The sequence below is a fragment of the Rhizophagus irregularis genome, chromosome 13, assembly GCF_026210795.1.
Source record: "Rhizophagus irregularis chromosome 13, complete sequence".
Classification (NCBI taxonomy): Eukaryota; Fungi; Glomeromycota; class Glomeromycetes; order Glomerales; family Glomeraceae; genus Rhizophagus; species Rhizophagus irregularis.
In genome coordinates, this window is record NC_089441.1 from 4,947,498 (window position 1) to 4,970,849 (window position 23,352).

Below are 23,352 nucleotides of genomic sequence, written 5' to 3' on the forward strand. Positions count from 1 at the left end.
TTCGCCGTGGCTTGGCATATAAGAATCAGAAATTTTTTACAATTAATGTCATCATTTTAGATTTAGGTCGGAGTTACAGGAATTACGTTGTAAAACATAGAAAATTCGTTGCCACAAGCTATACTTTTCGCTCTTTTCAGTTCTCTTTATTTATTATCATTGTTAATAAAAGAATATTAATATATAAAACCTTAGATTAAAACCGAAGATATTTTTTATATTATAAATAACGGAATAAGACGAAGTTTTCCTACATGGCTACGTCTAATTCACAAACGTTAGTATGTCTTTATGAGCAGTTTCTTGTATAACGCATAATACTAAATGCTTAATTCTTGGTCTTTTTCTTTTCTCTTTTGGTTTTTGCGTTAAATCTTTTGTGAATTGACATAAATGTTTAAATCACAGAAAGACAATACGTTTAACAGGTATGTGTTGTTTTTTATTGTCTTTCTCTTGTTCCTGATGGGGAAACTCTTACCGTATTTTATTTTAATTTTTTTTATATTTGTAGTCATTGCAGCAGATGGTCTATATAAGAGAGATGTCTTTCGTATGTAGTTCCGCTACATTTCTTCTTTACTTATGTTGCTTTGTAAATTATTTTAAGTCTTAATTATTTTTGTCTTGATAGGACTACCCGATCCTTTTGCAGTAGTTACTGTTGACGGTGAACAAACACATACTACTTCTGTTATAAAAAAGACTTTAAATCCATATTGGAACGAGAGCTTTGATGTGTGCGTGTTATAATTTCAAGCTATTCATTAATGAATAATTAAATATTCATAAATAATATTTCGTTTTGATTCATTTTATTATTACAGACAAGTAACAAATCAAAGTGTCATAGCTGTTCAAATTTTTGACCAGAAAAAATTTAAAAAGAAAGATCAAGGATTTTTGGGTGTAATTAATGTTCAAGTTGGTGATGTGATTGACGTTAATTCTGCAGGAGGAGATGGTAAAAAAGCTCATTAATTGTGATTATTTTCCAGGTCATGTTTGATCTAATTTTTTCAATAATTTTTTGGTACTTATTTATTTAATTATCAATCATAGAAATGTTGACAAAAGATTTGAAAAAATCAAACGCAAATGAAGTTGTGCATGGTAAACTCATTATTAACCTAACCACAAATGTGAGTGCACCACCTAACCATCCTGGTTCACTTGGTAATATGAGAGCTTCAACAAGTCAGGAAAGAGGTGCCTCTTCAACGTCAGGACCAGGACCAAGAGAAGATGGTTCGTCAGTACCAATCAGTGCACAAAATGGTGCAGGACCTTCAGGTACTACTAATGGGGCTGCTGTAAACGGTAATAGCCGACCATTCAGTTCCTTTGAAGATCAACATGGACCATTACCACCTGGGTAATTAAAATAAATTTTTTATTTTTTACTTTTATAAAAAAAAAATAAATAAATAATTATCTAAAATTCGATAAGCTAATTAATTGTTAATATTGTAGTTGGGAACGTCGGGTTGATCATCTTGGACGTACATATTATGTCGATCATAATACTCGCACTACAACTTGGACAAGACCATCAATAAATGCAACTTCAGCTCAACGATTACAAGAGCAACAAAATATCACAGAATTAGAACGTCGTCGTCATAATAATCGTACACTTCCTGAAGGAGAACGGCCAACAGGTCCTTCTTCTGCGCAAAGCGCTTCATCTACTTCAATTTCAAATTCAACTTCAGAAGCTTCTACAAGCACTACCCCCACCACAACAAATGGATTAACAGTTGGTCAGGGAGCTACAACTGCTGGATATGGTCCTTTACCTTCCGGTTGGGGTAAGTAATTGCAATTATTTGCAATTATAATTTATTATGAGCGATTAGCAAATATTTGAAATTAATATTTTGTTTTGTTTTAAGAACAAAGAACAACACCTGAAGGAAGACCATATTTCGTTGATCATAATACCAGAACTACAACGTGGGTTGACCCTCGCAGACAACAATACATTAGAATGTTTGGAGGCGGCGCCAGTGCTGGTGTCACTATTCAACAACAACCCGTGTCTCAACTTGGTCCATTACCATCCGGATGGGAAATGCGTTTAACGAGCACTGCCAGAGTATACTTTGTAGATCATAATACAAAGACAACTACATGGGATGATCCTCGATTGCCTAGTAGTTTAGAGTATGTAAAATTATATGTAATTTAGTTTAGGATAAACGATTAACTAATTTTCTATTTAATTTTCATTCTATAAAGTCAAAATGTTCCCCAATATAAGAGGGATTTCCGTAGAAAACTTATTTATTTCAGATCTCAGCCTGCCCTTCGCCCTGTTCCAGGTCAATGTCATATTAAAGTCCGACGTAATCGTATTTTTGAAGATGCTTACATAGAAATTATGAAACAACAACCACAGGATTTGAAGAAACGACTGATGATTAAATTTGATGGAGAAGATGGGTTGGATTATGGTGGTTTATCCAGAGAGTTCTTCTTCTTGCTGTCTCATGAAATGTTCAATCCTTTCTATTGTCTTTTTGAATATTCGGCACATGATAATTATACTCTTCAAATAAATCCTCACTCGGGAATTAATCCTGAACATCTGAATTACTTTGAATTTATTGGAAGAGTTGTCGGTCTTGCTATTTTCCATCGACGATTTTTAGATGCTTTCTTTATTACTTCATTTTACAAAATGATTTTGAAGAAAAAAGTTGGTTTACAAGACATGGAAAGTGTTGATGCAGATTTCTTTAGAAGTTTGACTTGGGCTTTGTACGTATATCTAATAACATACTTTAATATAAATTTTATAAACTTACTTAAATTAATTCTGATATTATAGGGAAAACGACATCACTGATGTGTTAGATTTGACATTTTCAACAGAAGATGATCGCTTCGGTGAGGTAGTAACTGTTGATTTAATAGAAGACGGTCGGAATAAAGCAGTTACAGAAGACAACAAAAAAGATTATATTGAGTACGTGAAGAAATTTTATAAATAAATTAATAAATTTTAATAAATTTACTTATGTTATTTTATATAATTTATTAGATATATTACGGAATGGCGTATTTCCAAACGTGTTGAGGAACAATTCAAATCATTCATGAAAGGGTTTAATCAACTTATACCACAAGAATTAATTGCTGTTTTCGATGAACGTGAATTAGAGGTTAGAAATTAAATTAGCAATTCAACATATTGGTTTTGTTGTTTGTGGTTTATTAAATTAATTTATGTTACTTAAAATAAATTCAACTTCTATCACTACAGTTATTAATTGGCGGTATCGCAGAAATCGATGTTGATGATTGGAAGAAACACACTGATTACAGAGGGTACACTGAGTCCGACGAAGTTATAGTGTGGTTCTGGAAAGTAAGTGTTCATAATAGTACACACATGTATATATGTATAAATCTTTTTTTTTATTTAGCTTGGCAAATTAATATTTTTATAGTGCGTCCGATCATGGGATTCTGAAAAGAAATCTCGATTATTACAATTTACTACTGGAACATCTCGTATTCCTGTGAATGGTTTCAAGGATTTACAAGGAAGTGATGGTCCAAGACGATTTACCATTGAAAAAGCAGGAGAAGTTACCCAACTTCCAAAAAGTCATACTTGGTGTGTATAATAATAATAATTTAATAGGGATAAATTTTAATTGATTTAATTTAGGATTCATACTAATTTTTTTTTTTAAAAAAAACTTTTAAAGCTTTAACCGAATCGACTTGCCTCCATATAAAACTTATGAAGCGTAAGTGATTATTTGGTTTTTTTCGCTTTTATTAATTTTTATTGTTGTAAAATGCTAATTTATATTTTAAAATTGACTCATTTTAATATACTATAGATTGGTATCTAAATTAACATTAGCAGTAGAAGAAACTGTAGGGTTTGGACAAGAATAAAGAACTAATTTATTACTTAGTTTATTGTTATCATGATGTAGATATTATTTTCCTGGGATTAAACTGGACTCTTGTGATTTTATTATTTGTAGTTATTTTAATTTATTGGTTTATTTCTGCAAACCTTCAAACACAACAACATTGAACATTTAAAATTCTATTTGGGCTTTAGTGTTTAAATGATATTATTAGCAGTATCCATTAATAACTTAACTATTTTCGATTTTATATTTCTCATTTTATTGTATTTTCATTTCATTTTTTTTATATATATACTTTTTATTTGTTTTCTAGAGAATTGTGTTAACTACTATTACAAAAAATCTTTATTTCATATATATATATTTTGAAAAGATTATTGATTACAGATTTACAGTTAATAATACATGTTTGAATATGTATAATGTTTAGTACTATTTTACTTTACTAAAAAAATTATTTATATTTTTTATTAACAAGAAATCTTGTTATAAAGTGAATTTTTTATATTGTTTATTAATATATTTAAATAATTTTTTTTTTTTTTGAATTATTTGATTATAAATAAACAAGTTTCTTAAATAGGGAGAAAACATATAATTTATGAAATTTGCATACTTATATATCTAGCTTTCATTAACTCTTCAATCCAACCCATATTACCACAAGCCATTACCCTTTTCATATTCTCACTATCTCTAATTTCATCCCACCTTGTTACTGCATATTCTAGTGCGGCTTCTTTTAAGCGGGTATCACCAACTTCCCATGCTAACAGTAATATTTCATCCCAATTATCACTATTTACCATATCCGCAATCCGTTCGGCTACCATTTCACCGAATCTTTCTAAATTTAACATATCAGCTTTTGAATAAACATCTTTTAATACATCAAATTCTAATCTAACTTCTAATTTGCCCGTGTAAAGGTAATATAATATAGAACGAAAAGTAGTATATTCCATATGTTTTATAGGTATTGTTTTCATTTGTCCTTCTTTCCATTTATCACCCAATAATTTTTCAAAATAAGATGATCTCGTCGCAAGAATTATTCGATGTGCTTTTATAACTGATCCACAATCAAAAGTGAATTCTACGTCACTAAACTTTCCATCATCTAGATGCTGTTTAAAGGAAGGGAATTCAGATTCAATTTGTTCTATAGGTTCATCTGAAGTATCATCAGTTGTGGTCGTATTAAAAACATGAACTTTTACAAGCAAATCAATATCTGCACTTGTATCACTATTTGGAAATAAATTTTCAAATGAACAAAAACGATGACGACCAAAATCATCTAAACCATCAAATTCGAATTTCATAGTAAACGTCTCATTTCGAATGAGAGTAGGAATTGATGAAGAAAATGGTGTTGAATTAGGATCCGATGTTAGACGATATACTTCTAACTTAAAAGTTTTATCTCGAAATGTTATATTTGTTTCTTTTTCGTAAGGAGTTTGTATAGCTACCAAATATAAAGATATATGGCCTTTTGCTGCTTCATTTACGCCGTTAGGATATAGCTTTATACGCCATAAGTATGGATGATCGTTTTGTTTGTTTTTTGTTGGAGAAAAATCAGTCGTTAACGGAGGTCGTGGTGACCAGAATCTGTCACTTAAAACAAAACCGGCATTGGGGTAAAACGTAACGAGTTCATTAAAACTTCTGATCGTCCAAGAATAAGTGAAGTGATCCTGAGCATGTTTCGAAGGTTGTCGCGTTGCCTGGTCTGTATTCATATCACGGATTTCGTTACCTCTGGCAAGAGCCGATCCGCTTTCCCTGTTAAGTCGTGACCGCGAACGGATAAACCGTTTTCTAAGGAGTTATATAGAGTCATTAGAGAAAAAAAAAATTAAATCATAAATAATCTAGAACAAGATAAAAACAATTTGTGTTCATAAAAACAAAGATCCTAAAATAACATCAGGTTTGAAGTAATAAAAAAAGCAAGTTTTTAATAAGAAAAAAAAAGGAAAAGAAATGAATGAATAAAAAAAAATTTTTTTTTACATACAAAGAAAATTTGTTTGGCATCAAGAAGCTACTCGCGGGTACGGGAAAGAAAGAAACATAAAAGAAATTATTTTGTGAAAAATGATGACGTGAAAACAATATGAACTCATGTCAACACTTCCATACAAGACTAATATAAAAAGCCTCCCTACATGCAAATATATCGTTTTTGATCAAGGAGACGATGCTTTTTAAGTTGGTTGTACAATGATTACGAAAAGAGGTATATTACATACACGGTAAAAACAAAAATATTTCGACTTTTTATTCCTCAAAAAACCGATATCAATTTTTTTTTCTGGTTTTTTTTTAGTCTATTATGTATGCTAAAAAATTTTCTTTCGTTAAAAAACAAATATTAATATCATAAGACTGTTCATAAAAGATGTTTGGGGTTTGGTTTTTCCGAAATTCTGTAACAGGTTACTTTTATTATCTTGGCGAGTTAAGAATTCTGCTAATCAACCAAATTTTTTTTTCTCTTAACAATAATGCTATATAATCAATCCTATATAATCTATTCGTCTCTTAATCAAAAACGGTAGTCTTGCGCCCTACATGACTACATAGTGACTATAATACATTGTACTTTCCTATTAACTTCAAGCCACAATGCATCACACTGCATGGCTTTGTATGTTTACTTTTAACCGATCTAAAAAGACTTGAAACTCGTATCACAAATTTGTTTCACCAGACATTGTACAAATTAACAAATACTATATATAAATACCCTAATTTGTAATTATTTATATTTATATCTGATATATATTTCTTCTGCACAAAACAACAACGGATTAGCTGGACTCTTCCGTTTTTACATAATTTGTTTGTATAGTTTACATAGTTTACATTTATAAGAACAAAATGCCAACTGTAAGAATAGGGCCAAGTTATACTTCCCTTCAACGATACAATGTAAATGATGATAAATATCCTTTATTCGTCAATTCCTCTCATTTTACCGGATATATAACAGTAAGGCTGCAGGATCATCATTACAAAAACGATTTAGTTAAAAAAACTTGTCCCTATTTTGAAAACCATCGGAGATTTTTTTCTTTTCAATTTCAAGGACGTTTTAAACCAACGAATCCTAACAGGGATGATCATTTATGGACCTTTGACGATGTAATGTTTTGCGCGGAAACTGAATCAAGTGTTAAGCCTCCAATGGGATCTAAATTTGCTGTTCAATTCGCAAAATTTATTGATCCTGGTTTTAACGCTGATGAAATTTTTAAGAAGAAGAGGCCTTGGGCTGGTAGTTGGGTTATTTGTGGAATGAATATTGTGAAAGTTTGGAAAGCTGATTCCAATAATCAGTCATTTGATGAAAAAAGTGGTAAAATTACAAGTGATTCGAAACCAGCTCCGACTTTTAATAATCCTTCTCCATCTTTGTTACCTATTGAACCATGGGTTTACTATGGCAAACATCATCTCGAAGAGGATACCAAACTCATCTTTCCCGATAAAAATCTAAATGCCTCGGAGCGTCGTAAATATTTCCTTGCCCCTTCCGTTCGTCAATCTTATGTCTTTGATCCTTCTCATATTTATAGTTGTGATTTTTTTAACAACTTTACTAACTTTTCTACGATGAATGCAGATATGATCATTAAATTTAGTATGTCTAAAGTATTAAACAATCAACCAATTAGATTTGTTTGTAGAACCAAAGATGGAGATGCTATTTTTTTTGTCATAGAAATTGATTATTCTGATCTTTTAGAGTAACAATTATGAAAATTTCATGTGGGTCAGTGATTTATATTTTTTATAGAGTGTGGGTTTTTGATATTTTTTTATTTTATATTGAATAACATTATCAGTATTAGTTGATCATATCTTCAATAATATCCAGTAAAATTTCATTTCTAGTAATTTAATTCGTTATCTTTTCTTTTCTTATTTTGTTTATTATATTCAATTACATTCTCTGATGCATTCTTGTCAACTTTAGAAGAAAAATAGTCCTCTAAAAATATAGTAGCCAAATTCTTTACACAAACGCTATCGCATTGTAATAATTTAATGATTTCTTCCTTAACATGTTCCGTTAGAATAACTAACAAATCAAAACAATATATATCAATTAAAATATAAAATTTTACAATTGAAAGTGTAGAATTACTTACATTGTTCACTTTTTGGTGTTATCAAGAAAATTAATGTTGTTATTGCTGACAATTGTGTATTTAAATTTTCGTTGGATAAACAATCAATTATCATTGGAATTCCACCATTGTCAATTATATGCTCTTTATTTCGAGTCTCTAAGGATAAGTAAATATACGTTAAAAAATGTACAATAATAAAATTTTTTTGTTTATTAATTACCTAAACATAAATTGCATAGTCCACCTAAACCAAATTCCTTTAATTTTTCATCAGGCTCACTTAAAGTATCTAAAACAAATTTTTTATTTGGTTATAAATCGTTATAACTCAAAATATGATGACTTGAAAAAGATATACTGACCGAGAAATAAATCTACTACATTTAATTGCAAAAGCCAATCATAGTTAATAGGATCGTATGCGAAATTAGCTAAATTTGCTAATACTTGATATTTAGCCTCTGGAAAAAGAAAATATTAACACAAAAAAATTGACGAAATTAACAATAACTTTTTAGAATTACCTTGATCATTTGTATTCTGATACTCATTAACAAGTTCTTCAAGATATTCAAATCTATAAAATAATATTTTCTTAATTAAATATATTTTTAAATTTAAATTTCTTTAATTAATACCTTGGAGTTCCAGATTTACCCGTTCTTCTTTCAAGCTGGCGACGCGTTGAAAACATTATTATTCAACAAGGGAGATAAGATTGAGTTTATATTAGTTACACTAGATCGATTAGTATTACAAATCACATTTTGCTAGTTTTTAGTTTTCTATATATATACACACCTCACTGAGTAGAATATACTTACATACACAACTAGAATTCTTGTAAACATGTCTTTCACGCAAGTTTTACCTGGAAGTAAGGTTCTCTTGATCAACACGTCTCATTCAGATTCTTTTAAAATTAATGACACTAAAGGGCAATTGATGCAAAAGGTCACTGAAAATGGCCTTGTCGTCGATGAAACTTTAGATCGAGTGGTTCATGGTTTGTTTTAAAGCTTAGTTTTTATTTTTGTATTAATTTCAAATTATTAATTTTATTAATCTTTTATTTTAGGCGATCTTCCAAACTCTACATACAATTATATTTATACTAATCTTTATGGTTCCTTGGCTTTTGCTCACAATACCACAACACTTTCTAAATTGGCTTCAATATTAGTACCTGGAGGTACTCTTTGTCTTAGAGAGCCCGTTTTACTTGCTCCAAGATCTTCTACTGATATTCCGATCATTCGCACTAGTGAAAGTTTAGTCAGTGAACTTAAATTAGCTGGTTTCGTTGACATAGAAATCAGAGGTACTACTGAAGTTGAATTAAATGATTTATTTAATACTATGGAACAAGTTTGGGGAATTAAAGATGAAAATAAAAAACAAGAACTAGCTCAGTCATTAAAGGGACAGTTAAATTTGGTAGAAGTTGTAGTTAAAAAACCAGTTTATGAGATCGGTGCTTCATTTACTTTACCGTTTGCCAAAAAAGTTCAAAATGGTATGTAGCAATTATTTCGATTTATCCACAAAAAAAAAATTTAATACGATATTTTGTTTAATAGTCAATGGCACTGCAAATAAAGTTTCTGTTTGGTCTCTTTCTGTTGATGACGATGATGAATTAGAGGACGAAAATAATTTACTAGACGAAAGTGACTTGATTAAACCTGATAAGAGCACTTTAATTCGTAAGTGTCATGAAAGAAAATTATTATCAACTATTTTAGTATGTTTACGTATTAAATTTGTAATTATAGGACCTGACTGTGAAACTAGTGGAAAACGAAAAGCTTGCAAGAATTGTTCATGCGGGTTTGCGGAGGAATTAGAAAAAGAAAGTAAAGCAGCTGCGCCAACTTCATCTTGTGGAAGTGTATGTATTTTAATGTGTTTACTTTTTATTTAAGCCTAAAAATAGATTAATAAATCTTTATTTAAATTTAGTGTTATCTTGGAGATGCATTCAGATGTTCGACATGTCCATATCTTGGAATGCCAGCTTTTGCTCCTGGAGAGAAAGTTGTCCTTGGAGGAAACATGATGCAAGATGATATTGAAGCTTAAGTTATGTAGTGACTTTAGAAAAAAAAAGTAATGTATTTATAATAGATAGCTTTATATTATTGTTTGAATATCGACATTAATAATAACATAATAAATCTTATTCAATGAGGGACAATCCTTTATATAACACTATTATAGAAAATTTCAATTGCATATTAAAGGCAATTTCTATTATTATAAAATTTCTAGTACATATAACATCTAATTCACATTATACATAATACATGTTTAAATAACACAAGTATATCTAACAATTTAATAATTTCCAGAAGCAACTTTTTTAATATTTAAAGTTAAACAGATAGCCATGACGCATAATCCATAAAAAGCCAAAAAAGTTGCTAATATTTTCTTTTTGTCCCATGGATCATTTTCATGAATTTTGTAATAAAATATTCCTGGTAATATAAAAGAAATTGTGGTAGATCCTGTTGATCCTACAAATGCAAGGACCTATTTATAAAAAAAACAATAATTTATTAATTTATAATTTCTTTATGGATTTATGATATGTTATTACTTACCAAATCTAATTTTGATACAAGGATCGCAATAATATAACTTGATATTAAAATACCAGTAGTTAATATTATAAACTTAATATTTGACATGTCTAGAGAAGAAAGCTTACTATAACCATTTCTAGAAGGTGATGCGAATGAAAATATTTTATCTAAACAAGCACGAGCTGGATGTGCTTGTAACGGATAAGAGAAAAGTATCAATATTACAAATGCTACTCGGCCAATTGTAACAAAAACGCTTGTTTCGTCTTTTTTTTTTTTAAAAAAAAAAGTGAATTAGTTATTCTGCAAAGGAATTTAAGGTAGGCTTTTAATAAAATACTTACACATTGAAATGACATTAGGTAAAACATCATCACCAAAGCTCAGATATCCCAATAGTCCAATGATTTGATAAACTGTAGCCGTAGTACCGATTGCACTAAAAATTACTCTGTTGATGCTTGCTTGGCTATTATCTATATGTTCGTTATAAATGGAAAATACCTAAAAAAACTTCAATATTATTAACGAATACAAAAACACAAAAATTCACAAATTATTACTCACATTTTGATGACACGTAAAAGCGAATATGAAAATCGGTAAATTTGTAAAGAATTTCGTTGAAAATTTTATATAATGCAATTTTTCTTTTGGAGGAGCCTTATAATCAGGTCCAAAATAATGATAAATAACAATAAATACCAAATAAACTACAGCAATTAATGCAATAAAACTAGTATGTCTTAAAGAATCAAGTCTCTTTAAAAAGGCCAAAGGTATAATAACAAACATAAAAATAGTTATCCAAAATCGTCGATCCATAAGTAGAGAATATTCATCAGCAAACTTATCACCCAAGGAACCGCTTATCACTTGTGGCATCAAATCACCAACAATGATTAAATATGAAACGGCAACTCCGAAACACTTTATGGCAATTGCAGCATCGAATAATAAAGCAGCTGATGGGTATGTTAACTTTGATACGGCAAAAAATGAGGAATTACGTCCATATGTGTGTGAAGCACTACGGGATAAAAAATATAATCCAAGCCCAGAAGTGATAGCTGCATAAACTATCATCATACTACCCATTAAAAGTCCAACTGATGCTACGGCTGCTGGCTTATAAAGGAAAAGAATTTAACAGGGGTCGTAATAATCACATACAGAAATACATCGTAACTAAAAAAAATAAGTACCATGGCCAACATGCCTGTTCCAAGAATAGTGTTGGCAAGATTTACCTATTTCATTTTTTTAAAAAAAACGTACAAAAACCAATAAAACAAAGGGAATTTACTGACCCTCTCCACATAAAATATCATTATTTTTAACCTACCGTACAAGATAAATAATTGGCAGTCCCGGTTAATTCATCTTCGCAATCGCTTTCAACTTCGACATCTATACTTTCACCTAATAAAGGTGACTGATCTATATGGTCATTATTCTGATCATTTCCGAATATAGCACTGCTTGTTGAAGGAGTTTCTTCTTCGATAGATATCGATGACATTTTAGGTCGCGATCAAATTATTAAAAATCGAGAATAAATAACAGAAAACCTATCCTTAAAAGGCTAGGTAAAAGCCTAGTCCTATTCACACAGTTTTATACGGGATCAGCGGATGTGTTTGATGATGCGTTTGATGAGTGTTATGAGTTATTTGATGTGTAAATGCATGCAAGAACAAAATAGGAAATAGTTAATTAACTAAATTAAACAAAAACGGCAGGGTTTGTAGGGTTCATTAATTCCTCGTGGTTTCATTTATTGTCACACACTTCTTTCATGTTAACAAACAACAAAAATTATATATATATATATTGTCCTCGGGCGTTATATAAAAATTTTTACTTTTATATCGCATAGAATACATAGAATGCAAATTTCATGGCTTTTAAAAGTGCATTAACGAAATTTCAAAATAATAGTTGGAAAACTACCAACATTTATAATAATTCATATCGTGAGAAAGAAGTCGTTCAAACTCCTAACAAAGACGCAATGTCTCAAATGGCTTTATTTGGAACTCGTAAAAACGTGGAACTCTTTACAAGAGAAAATAGTGTTAATCAAAGCATTCATACTTCTCTATCTAAAGACGTAAAAATTAATCCTTCAAAAATAGAAAAAGTACATTCACCGATAAACCTTGAGTTTGACCTTTTGCAATATAAAAAGCATGAAAGAGATGATAGTTCTTCGGATTCAAGTTTACAAATTATTTCATCGGATAATTCGGTTAGTTCTACTAGTACACGTATTACAACTCCGGTCGATGATTTAGATTCTAAATTTGATTATATGAAAGCTGGACTTTCCCTATCAAACAGTGATACTAAAACTTCCCTTAATGATTTTCAAATAAATGATTATGAGGCTTTCATAACAAAACTTGAAAAACAACATCAACAGCACAAAGAAGAACTTGAACAATTACGAAAAGAACATAAAACTCAATTAGATAAAACAAAATTGGATTATGAAAAGTCAAAAAATGATCATAAACAGGAATTTGAAAAAATAATACAAGAACTTAAAAATAGTATGGAGAATATGAAAAAAGAAAGTGGTTCAGAAATGGATCTATTAAGAACAAAATTGATGAATCAAAATAAAGACAATGAGGAAAAAATAAAAAATGAATTATCTGTTCAATATGAATCTCAAAAAGAAGAATTAATGAGACTTCATGATGCAGAAAAAAATAAATTAATAGCGGGATTAAAGACAATGAAAAGATACAAAGAAAAAGCTGAAGATGAGTTAATGGAGAGTAAAAATAATTTTCAAGTTGAAATGCAGTCCAATAGGAAAGAATGTGAGAAAGAAATAGAAATACTTCGTCGTGAACATGCAGGACAATTAGATTCAATGATAAGAGGAGAAACAAAAATAACTTTTGCGCAAATAAAAGATCAACAAGATCGGAGAATAATTGACAGAGAGAGGGAACTACGGAATCAGATCGATGGACTTATGCGTGAATTGGGTGAAAAAAAAGCCGCTGAAGTTTCTTGGGTTAATTACAAGCGAGAAAAAGAATCTGCATTGTTAGATTTAAAAACTCAATTATATTCATTGGAAACTGCAAATAAACAAAAAGATACTCAAATAGTTGAATTACAGGAGGAATGTGCTCGTTCATTACGAGAAATAAAAGATCTTAATAGAGATAAAGAAAAAACTAGTAACATGATAAAAGAATTCCAACAAAAAACTGAAGAAGTAATTAAAGGACAATTGAATGCTAGGATAAAAGTAGAAAAAGAATCTGGACAAATTATTGAAACACTTCGTGAACAATTAAGTGATACTAATATGGAACTATCAAACTTACGAATTCAACTATCTAATTTAGAACTGGAATTTAACGAAGCGAAAGAACATTGTGAAGATTTGGAAAGTTTGATTAAAGATAAATCTGAAATAATAAACCGACTTCAACTTCAAATTGAACGTAAACAAGCTGAAAGTAATGAATTAGAATCACAAAATTTCAATAAACTTAAAGAACAACAAGAAAAAGAACATGAACAATCATTAGCATCACTTCGTAAAAAATTGGAAACTAGTCATCAAAAAGAGTTACAAGAACTTCGTAATCAACTTGAAAAAGAATATAAAATTAAAGTAAGTGAATTAATCGATAAAAATTCAAGACTAGAGCAAAATAGTTTACAAAATTCCAAAACTGTAAAAGAATTAGAGGAAACTACTCACTATCTTGCAAATGCGGAATCTTCTTACAAGGAATTAATTGAAAAACATCAGCAATTGGTTACTAAAAATCAACAACTATCTAATGAAATTGCCGCTATTCGCTCTAAAGTGGAAGATCTTGAAGCTAATAATAGAACAGTCACCCTAGAAAAAGAAAAGATTGCAGAAAAACTGAAGAAAGCTAATGATGAAATGAGACGACTTCGGAATGAAAACACAATAGTAAACAATAAAATGATTGAATTGGAGAATGAACGTGATAAACTTGCTAATACCGTTTCTACAGTGAAAACATATTGGGAAAAAAATTATAAAGACTTACAAATTCAGTTGCAAGAAATGGAATCTCAAAGAGACAAATTGGATAATGAGTTAACAAAAATTAAATCTGATTATAATGAAAAGGTGAAAGCTTTTGAAGAGTTAACAAATAATGTAGAGATTATTGAAAAACAAAAAGTATCTCTATCAAAATTGTTGGAAGATCACCAAAATAGTATGCAAACTTTTATGAAAGAAAATGCAGCTGAACGAGAAACTTGGAATCGAAAAGAGGCCGATCTTGTTTCTAATTATGAACTTGAGCTGAGAGAAAAAGATTCAACATTAGAAGAACTTTATGATAAATTAGATCATACAAGGAAACATTCCGAAGAATTAGAAGAACTTTTACAAGAAGCTAAAGAAGCCGAAACAAACCAGTTAGAATTATCACAAAAATTAGAAGCAGCATTGCAAGAATGTGTGAATAAGGATATTGAAATTTCAAACCTTGAAATGTTTAAAAAACAGTCACAAGCTCGTATTGATAGTCTTGAGTCTTCAACAAATCGCTTAACTACGAAATTGCGTGCTTTTGAAACTGATGCTGAACAAGCAAAACGAAATGCGGATGCAAAAATAAATGACCTCCAAAACAGACTTAAAGATTCAATGACAGAGATCGAAGATTTACATAATCAAGTCTCGGATCTTAAGCATAATCTTATTGAAAAAGAAGCTATGGTATTAAATCATTCCCGTTCTTCAAGTCGCGATGGTCCCAAAAGTCCAATTATAGACACTTCTAAAATAGCTAGTCTCACGATGCAAATTGAAGAATATAAAGCTACACATCAGAATCTCGAAGCTCAGATTGCAACTCTTACCCAACAACTTCAAGAATTTCACCAAGAAAAAAACTCAACAATAACAGCATTTGAACATTCCATAACACAAGCAGAAAAAACAGTAGGTGGTCTTCGTGATAAAATTAAAACTATGGCAATTGAACACGAAGAAGAAAAGAAACAGATCTTTAAAAAACATCAATTATCAATACAAGAGCTTAACAAGCAGAAAGAAGATGAAATTGTTAAAATAACCGAATTTACACAATCACGATTGGCAGAACTTGAAAAACGTCAACGTAATATAACTACAACAAATACTACAGATCGGTTTAATAATGATGACGCGAAGAAAGTGGATATACTGGAAAAACGGTTATCAGAATTAGAGAATTCGTTAAGGGAGTCGCGTTTTGAATGTAATAAATTGAATGAAAAAATTATGAATGTGCAACAAAGGTTTGCAGATTCTATAAGTGAAAAAGATAAGGTAATGAAAGAAAGAAATGATATGGAAAAGAAAATAAAATCTATGGATGCAGAATTAAAAGAGGTGAGTTTATTCTAATATTAATAATTATTTATTCAAAATTTTACATTTATTAATATATTTATCAAACATCAGGTACTTGCCAAAAATATGGAATTAGTAACAAACATGAGCAATTATAAATAACGAAAATTGGCGGCGAAGCATTAATTTAATTGTTAACTTATTCGATTTTAATTAATTAATTTGTATTTTAATTTAGCATTTTTTTTTATTTACTACATGTATTTTAGCATCAATCATTAATTTGTGTAAATGTAAGCGTAAAGTAATAACTACATTTTTTTAGAAATTATAATTAATTCACATATTGTAAGTTTTAGATAGAGGGTTGGATTGTAAATGCTGCGAAGTGCCGCATATGATTTAAAACCGTGTAAAAATATGTATAATTAAAGTTTATAAGTTTGAAACCAAAGAACATATAGAACACATAGGAGTTTAAAATGATCAATAATCGCTTTCTCATAAAGCTTATTGAGATTCAAATATACTTTTAAATATCATTTTTAATTTCATTTTATTTAATCGCTTTTTTATGACTAATTTCATCTCTTTCTTTATGCTAAAAGACAGTTTATTTTCATTATAAAATGACAGGTCGAAATATTTTCATTTTTGTGTTATTTTCTCTTTTTTTTGGGAATTAATAAAGATTTTGTGGTATTAATAGAAGATAATAACAAAATCGTTCTACAAGAATTTGAATACCTTATGCGTGAAAATAGAGCCATGGTTCACGAGTACGTACAGATTGGTAAATATAGAACACTTGCGCACATATTAAATTTATCAATTAATAAAATTATCAGTTTGAGTAATCATCTTGCGAACTTGAATGAATTTATTTGTGATGCTGATAACAAAGTTTTTGAAGCATGGAATTCATATAAACAACTTCGGTAAGGTTAACTAAACTTTGATTATACATATTTATGTTAACGTTATTTTTTAAAGAGGTGGTTGCGAAAAAAAGATCGAAGATTGTCAAGAGAAATTGTTAAGATGGATTCAGCGAATTATTGAAAGATTGCAAGATTATAAGAATCTAGAATTACAGGAAAAGAAAGAGAAACTTGAACGTTTAGAAAGAAGAGTTTGTGAATGTATGATATTTATGTAATCATGTGAAGCTAGCGTAAAGGCGACTAATACACATTACTATTAGTGAAAACTGTAGTTGAAAAGAAAATTAATGACTCACTTATTGGATCCTTCTATATTTCGGATTGTATATCACGCTATTTATATTACATATCTTGGTTTACTTGTCAGAATATTGGTTTGAAGATTGTTTTTACTTTCTCTTATAGTATCTTTAACCATCGAGCATTACGATTGTATTGATCCAGTACTTAATACTCATGAGATGGCAGATATTTCAGAAAACACGCTTTTACATCAAGACATAGATAATTGGTAATTGATTAGTTTTTGACTTTTTGGATAAATATGAATTAACCTGATATTATCTATATACATAGGGATTTGCGTAGAAAAATATTTGAAAAAATAAAATCAAATGAGCTAAACATAGTTAAATTGAGAGGAATAATTAATCTTGTAGAAAACTAATTTAATGCAAGAATTATGTCATTATAAAATTACTCACGTGAATTCACGAGATACTTAATGCAATTGCGTTGTTGGATTGTTATTGGTCATTTTTCTTTTTAATTAATTACATGTTCCATTGATATTTTTCTGTAAACCGAATCTTATTCTTTTGTTCAATTTCGCTGGCGTTTCCGGCACATGAGATCCGCATGCCGAAATCTCGACAGTCAGCACCGCTTGCTCAGCCACCTCCACTTTATCAAACCTCTCAAACACAGACATCGAATCAATCTCTTTCGATCGCGCAACAAATTTCTCCACTGCCATTTTCTCCAACTCATCAAAGTCGTAAAGTTCCTCGAAGTCTTGATACTTCTAATAGCGATTTTTCTGAATTTCTTCTTCCACCTCAAACTGGACTTAGTTCACCTACAACAAGTACTATCCAGTCTCCTTTTAGTCCAGGTTTAACTTCTCCTTACTTTTCTCGTAGATCTTATCCTGGAACTAGTAATTTTATACTTGGCAGTCAACGTGCCTTTATACAAAGGAAAACTTTAACAGAAATACAATTTTTTACTAATACGCAATATAACCAACTCAAGTTTTTGTGTTCGAGTAGAACTATTTCACCTTACGATTCGGAGGTCTGGGGAGTAATGTTGGGTAGCGAAAAGTTTCCGACTACGAATTCTGGGTGAGTCCGCCGAAAGTTCTGTTAACGCAATTTAGCATAGTGACAGAATATTGTTTAGGTATAATCTAGTGCAATTTTCACACGGAATAAAACATCCTGTAGATGCATTGTTTTAAATGAACAGTTTGTTATCTTCCGATCTATTTCACTGGATGAAAGCTAATAAACGCGTTCTATTGATACTTGTAGTCAAGATGCATATGATGTCGAAATGGCTACTGTAAGCCTCGCAATTGAATTTGGTAAGGATTTTAATTAATACTTATTATTTAAATTAACCATTGATAATCATAATTATTTTTTCACTTTTAGCAAGCAACAATAAAAAAACTGCAAATTTTAATACTTTGCTCCTTCATACATTGAGTCAGATGCGTCGCGTAATAGATTCCGAAATTCACGGGTAATTGACGCGATTCTTTAAAATCTTTCTTAATTTTTATAAATATTTAAAAATGTTCTTTTATGTCCATTTAGAGAAATTCCAATAGAAGCATACAATTCCTTATTTCTAGTGAGAGTCTTTTCAAAACATTTTATTGGAAATTTATCGCGTGATGAAATCAATCAACAATTTGAAGGTTAGTCATTACTTGAATAAGTTGAATTCAATTAATATTAAATTGTACTAGTTTTTTCTAATTTTATATGTAATTAATTTATAGGGGATCATACCATTTTAGCAGACACACCGAAATTTAATGGGGTTGAGTCTAAGATTGATGAAAATAATCGTGTTCAAATTGATCTCAATCCCAAAAAACTTATAATTGATCCAGAAGTTATTCAAGATACTAGATCTAAAGCTGAACAACTTATGGATGGGTTATTGAAAGTTATTTTAAAGTTGGATCCAATGTACGAAAATTCTTTTAATTTATTATTAAATAAAGAAATTATAGGTTTAATTTTAATTTTATTTTACACTTATTAGTTTAAATGGTTCAACATATGAATATTATCAAGAATGTTTAAACATTCTATTGGTTTTACTTTCAACACAAATACATCAACCAAATGCAAGCCAATTAGAAAACAATTATTTTTTAAATATTTTATTAACTAATTTTGGGTAAGATTATTTATGAATATTTGAATTTTATATATACAGAATTTATGTTAATTCATATTGCATATCCAGTGATTTTGTTAATAGCTTAACTAAAAGATTAGTGACGAATTTTATTGAACAAAAGCCGTCTCCACCAGCGTCCACAAGTATGAATTTGTTTAATAAAAATTCATTTTATTTCTTTTAAATCCAGCAAATAGAATAGTTCTATTTTTAATTTTGCTGGCACAACATTTTACGTCACATGACAGGCGTTGTGTATAATGCCTATTCCTATCTTTTCCCTAGTAGATCGTCAGCAACTTTACCGTCCGATCCTCCACCAATATCAGAAAGAAGTTTGCTTGTTTTATTATTACTTTCTGTTCAGTGTCGAGCTCCAGATGAAAAAGCAAAAAGTTTTCGTGAAGGAATCCGGTCTTTAAAGGATGCACAAGGTCCTTTGGGTTTAATTTGAAGGTTACAAGCGTTATTATTTTGCTACAAAATTTCTAACTGAAATATCTTTTTACTTCTAGGAATGGGAGGGGGTGATATGGCAATATCATTCCGTGCTTTATATCAGTTGATTTGTCGGTGAGTTATTTACGTGATAGTCTAATTTTATTGTATTAGCACTGATTTAAAATATATCCACATATATTTTTTTTAAAAAATGAAATGACATCTTTTCCATGGTAGTCAGTTGCCAAATGAAGAGATTTGCTTATTATTATATTTGCTAATGATCGAAAACGAAGAGTTTAGGGTTTACGTTTTATCACGTTTAGACCCCGAAATTCTTGTTTGTATTCATTTTGTTATTTATTGCATTTCTGTAACAATTATATTTTATTCCTTCGCTTACTCCTCTCTTTATTAATTAGTTACTTCAAATTTTAAGATTACTCTATGATGGAATCGAAGGCAGAACAAATTATTCACAGATGTATATTCTGCTTACAATTCTTTTGCTATTTAGTCAGGATGAAGTTTTTAATGAAAACATTCAAAAAATCGTATCCTTTTAATATATTATTCATAAAAGCGTGTAACAAATTTAACAAAGTAATGTCATCGGAAATTTTACCTAACTAACCAAAAATTTGTTGATATTTTTTTTAAAAATTATTATTACAACTATTATGGATTAGAATACTTTGTGTTATATTTCGTATATATGTGCGCGGAGAAACAGCTTGGATGAGTTTTTGATTGATTGAATTTATCATAAGATAAAAATACGATTATTTAATATAATATATTTTTTTGGATATATAGGAGTCTCATGTAAAAAAAATAATTTCGGCTAAATACAATTAAGAATGTTCTTTAACACTTTGGATATTATTTCGAAGTTATAATTTTCGTACTGGAGATGGTTAATTAAAAATTAAAGAATAAGAAATATTATTTCCTTAATTTTAAAAAATTTTCTTTAGTCAATATCTTATCAGCCATGGTTCACAGAAAGATTGTTAAAATCCGTATCATTAGGAGGTTTAACATATTTAGTTCTTATAAGGGTTATACAGTTCAATCTCAGTTCGCATCGGGTAATGATTTTTATTTTCCATATTTTGGAAAAAATCATTGATTTTAATATCAATCTCTTTTTATAAAGGATGTGTACTTTCACAACAATTGTTTAGCAACTATGGCTAACTTGGGGAATAGCATTCAAGATATACATCCTTATGTTGCGCAAAGGCTCGTTAAGTATGTAATATTATCATTGTCCTTGTTTAAATTGAACAATAATATATATTAAAAAATCATCGTTCCCTTTGAAAGCTTGTTTGATATCGTGGCTAAACGGTATCAAAAATTACGAGAAAAAGCTCAGCAACAGGGTGAGGATGAAAATGTAAGTAATTTGAACATGGAAAATTTTATTATTCAATATGTAAAATAACCTCTTTCTTTTTTACAACATATCAATTCATAAGTCCGATGCTGTCGCAATTTACGGTGACCTTGTCTGTCTAGTCTTGGAAATAATCAATTCTGTGTTGATCCGAAGGCTAAATTCTAACCCGGAATTAATATATTCTCTATTGCATAAAAAGGATTTGTTTACCCATTTTCAATTGCACCCTCGATTTGCAGAACTAATTGCTAATATTGATAATGTAGGAAAAATATTTTTTTGATAGCTTTTGGTGAATATTTAATTGAATTAATCATTAATTACGATAGGTAATTAGTTATTTTCACGCTCGAATATCAGAAGCAAATCTTAAATCTCCATCTGCGGAAGAGATTTCAGAATTAATAGAAACTGCAGCAAGAACTTGGCCGCCAGGTAGACTTAAGGTTCGTATAAAATAATAAAATTCTAAATATTATTCTTATTTTAAACCTTTAAATTATAAAAATTCACTATGATAGGAATTTCCTGATTTGAAATTCCAATATGAAGAAGAATTAGAATCACAGGAATTCTTCTGTCCATACGTGTGGGCTTTAATATATCGTCATACTTGGATTTATTGGGATGAAAACAAAACACATATCTTAAACGATTATATTATAGTAAGTAATATCTGATAATTAATTATCTGATATGACTTTATTAATTTATCCTTATATATCATTTTTAGCATGAAGAGATGGAAGCTTCTTCCGTGCAAGTCGTATAGGGGAAGCAAATTTATTATTAAATAACTTATTTATGATAATTTAAATTATAAAAAAATAAAAGCTCATTCTAGTTTATACTTCATATAGATTTAATGCATCATCATTCATTTTAAATGTAAAAAAAATTTAGTTTTAAAATCAGATTCTTTGCACAATATTATTTATATTTGCGATAGAAATTTTTTTTTTCTAAAAAAAAAATAAAATAAAATAAAATAAAATATATTTTTATATATCAATATTTGAACATTGAAAAATAGAAAATTAGTTATTAAATATTATAACTAATTATCTTACATGAGTTATGAGAAATAGTACTAAATTACTGTTCATCTCCGAATTGTGTTCGACGTCGATCTTGCCATTCTGAATTGTCACGACCACCAAATCCACGGCCGCCATATTCACCGCCAAAACCAGCACGACCAACGCGACCTCTGCCGAATCGGTTTCTTCCAAAACCACTATTATTCCGAGAACCAGCAGCTTCTGCTGCACGTAGCTGTCTACCTTCAAGTTCATAACCATTAATATTTTCGATAGCTTTTTGTGCAGACTCCTCATTATCGTACTCGATAAACCCAAAACCACGAATCCTGCCTTCAATATCCAGGGGTAAACGAACAGAAGAAACTTCACCATATTTTGTACCAAGATCTCTGAGAATTTGTTCGTTACTACTCCAAGGTATATTAGCAACATATATCGTTTTACTAACATAACTTCGACGTAAAATTGAAGAAAGGTTAGTGAAAAGAGGAGACATGGTAAAAGCTGGTCGAGTTGAAGTCATAGAAGACGACCTAATTATTGTTCCAAACATTGACTTATGCATATTTCCTTAGAATAATAATTTTAATAATTTATTTTCTTTTATTTTCTTTAAAACTTTTAAATTTTTCGTGTCTCAATAAAGAAAATGAAAAAAAAAATTTTTTTGATCTATCATCTATTGCGATTATTGGATGATTAAATAAGATTCTTTTCAGATCGACAATTGATCAACTGTGTAACAGCAGATATTCACAAAACAATTCCCACGTCGACAGAATATTCATAAAACGAATTGTTTATTCTTTTGATCTTTAAAATGTTTTTCTTACAGAACGAGTTTTTTATTTCAATATATCAACGTAACTTAATGAAGAATATAACTAATATGTTTAACTGATATTAATTAAATATATTTATATAAGCACATTTTCTTTTTAGGGTTGGTATTAACACCTGAGGATGCATAATTAACAAAGCCCTTAAAGCCTAAAGCCCAACCCCTACATTTAACAATCAAAATAAAGTGTGACAAATTTTACAAAAAATTGTCCCCAAATTATGAAATTATTCATAGTGAAATAAAATTAAAGAAAACCCTTTATTTGG

The 23,352-nt window shown here is 29.6% G+C and overlaps 10 protein-coding genes across 11 annotated transcripts; 6 read left to right on the forward strand and 4 right to left on the reverse strand.

Moving 5' to 3' along the window:
• Positions 1-129: 129 nt before the first annotated feature.
• OCT59_005680 (uncharacterized protein) lies at positions 130-4,373 on the forward strand. Its single transcript, XM_025334012.2, has 15 exons — positions 130-277; positions 409-428; positions 515-553; positions 635-740; positions 828-964; positions 1,063-1,375; positions 1,474-1,811; positions 1,896-2,166; positions 2,242-2,763; positions 2,834-2,971; positions 3,047-3,167; positions 3,269-3,373; positions 3,456-3,625; positions 3,720-3,761; positions 3,858-4,373. The coding sequence occupies exons 1-15, from the start codon at positions 255-257 to the stop codon at positions 3,913-3,915; spliced, it is 2,403 nt and encodes an 800-aa protein (XP_025178042.1). The 5' UTR covers positions 130-254; the 3' UTR covers positions 3,916-4,373.
• OCT59_005681 (uncharacterized protein) lies at positions 4,364-6,062 on the reverse strand. 2 transcript variants are annotated; one of them, XM_025317560.2, is made up of 2 exons: positions 5,923-6,062; positions 4,364-5,820 (listed from the first exon to the last, which is right to left on the reverse strand). In XM_025317560.2, exon 2 carries the CDS (start codon positions 5,642-5,644, stop codon positions 4,496-4,498), a length of 1,149 nt encoding a protein of 382 aa, XP_025178043.1. In that variant the 5' UTR covers positions 5,645-5,820; positions 5,923-6,062; the 3' UTR covers positions 4,364-4,495. The 2 variants fall into 2 exon arrangements, with proteins under 2 accessions (XP_025178043.1, XP_065997627.1); XM_066138509.1 differs by having other exon boundaries at positions 4,385-5,723.
• A 165-nt stretch (positions 6,063-6,227) lies between these two features.
• OCT59_005682 (uncharacterized protein) lies at positions 6,228-8,056 on the forward strand. Its single transcript, XM_025332056.2, has one exon. It carries the CDS (start codon positions 6,789-6,791, stop codon positions 7,659-7,661), a length of 873 nt encoding a protein of 290 aa, XP_025178044.1. The 5' UTR covers positions 6,228-6,788; the 3' UTR covers positions 7,662-8,056.
• Positions 7,696-8,747, reverse strand: OCT59_005683 (uncharacterized protein). The gene is made up of 6 exons (XM_025326067.2): positions 8,683-8,747; positions 8,569-8,621; positions 8,407-8,505; positions 8,265-8,333; positions 8,063-8,200; positions 7,696-7,992 (listed from the first exon to the last, which is right to left on the reverse strand). The coding sequence occupies exons 1-6, from the start codon at positions 8,736-8,738 to the stop codon at positions 7,802-7,804; spliced, it is 606 nt and encodes a 201-aa protein (XP_025178045.1). The 5' UTR covers positions 8,739-8,747; the 3' UTR covers positions 7,696-7,801.
• Positions 8,748-8,806: 59 nt separating this feature from the next.
• Positions 8,807-10,266, forward strand: OCT59_005684 (uncharacterized protein). The gene is made up of 5 exons (XM_025309308.2): positions 8,807-9,050; positions 9,123-9,560; positions 9,625-9,750; positions 9,820-9,935; positions 10,007-10,266. The coding sequence occupies exons 1-5, from the start codon at positions 8,894-8,896 to the stop codon at positions 10,124-10,126; spliced, it is 957 nt and encodes a 318-aa protein (XP_025178046.1). The 5' UTR covers positions 8,807-8,893; the 3' UTR covers positions 10,127-10,266.
• On the reverse strand, positions 10,222-12,161 carry OCT59_005685 (uncharacterized protein). Its single transcript, XM_025317561.2, has 6 exons — positions 11,978-12,161; positions 11,838-11,882; positions 11,200-11,760; positions 10,977-11,136; positions 10,651-10,898; positions 10,222-10,579 (listed from the first exon to the last, which is right to left on the reverse strand). Exons 1-6 carry the CDS (start codon positions 12,152-12,154, stop codon positions 10,382-10,384), a joined length of 1,389 nt encoding a protein of 462 aa, XP_025178047.1. The 5' UTR covers positions 12,155-12,161; the 3' UTR covers positions 10,222-10,381.
• Positions 12,162-12,286: 125 nt separating this feature from the next.
• OCT59_005686 (uncharacterized protein) lies at positions 12,287-16,150 on the forward strand (the record flags this gene model as incomplete). The annotated part of the gene is made up of 2 exons (XM_025317562.2): positions 12,287-16,027; positions 16,100-16,150. Exons 1-2 carry the CDS (start codon positions 12,533-12,535, stop codon positions 16,148-16,150), a joined length of 3,546 nt encoding a protein of 1,181 aa, XP_025178048.2. The 5' UTR covers positions 12,287-12,532.
• Positions 16,151-16,738: 588 nt separating this feature from the next.
• OCT59_005687 (uncharacterized protein) lies at positions 16,739-17,599 on the forward strand (the record flags this gene model as incomplete). The annotated part of the gene is made up of 6 exons (XM_066138510.1): positions 16,739-16,767; positions 16,837-16,926; positions 16,982-17,130; positions 17,205-17,255; positions 17,338-17,443; positions 17,509-17,599. The coding sequence occupies 6 exons, from the start codon at positions 16,739-16,741 to the stop codon at positions 17,597-17,599; spliced, it is 516 nt and encodes a 171-aa protein (XP_065997628.1).
• Positions 17,600-17,688: 89 nt separating this feature from the next.
• OCT59_005688 (uncharacterized protein) lies at positions 17,689-21,971 on the forward strand (the record flags this gene model as incomplete). The annotated part of the gene is made up of 19 exons (XM_066138511.1): positions 17,689-18,278; positions 18,468-18,520; positions 18,591-18,681; positions 18,756-18,859; positions 18,944-19,136; positions 19,213-19,350; positions 19,420-19,496; positions 19,602-19,787; positions 19,869-19,926; positions 20,032-20,134; positions 20,217-20,348; positions 20,772-20,885; positions 20,954-21,048; positions 21,124-21,196; positions 21,279-21,308; positions 21,399-21,461; positions 21,529-21,645; positions 21,721-21,864; positions 21,933-21,971. The coding sequence occupies exons 1-19, from the start codon at positions 17,791-17,793 to the stop codon at positions 21,969-21,971; spliced, it is 2,298 nt and encodes a 765-aa protein (XP_065997629.1). The 5' UTR covers positions 17,689-17,790.
• Positions 21,972-22,100: 129 nt separating this feature from the next.
• On the reverse strand, positions 22,101-22,915 carry OCT59_005689 (uncharacterized protein). Its single transcript, XM_025317563.2, has one exon. It carries the CDS (start codon positions 22,805-22,807, stop codon positions 22,295-22,297), a length of 513 nt encoding a protein of 170 aa, XP_025178052.1. The 5' UTR covers positions 22,808-22,915; the 3' UTR covers positions 22,101-22,294.
• Positions 22,916-23,352: the final 437 nt, after the last annotated feature.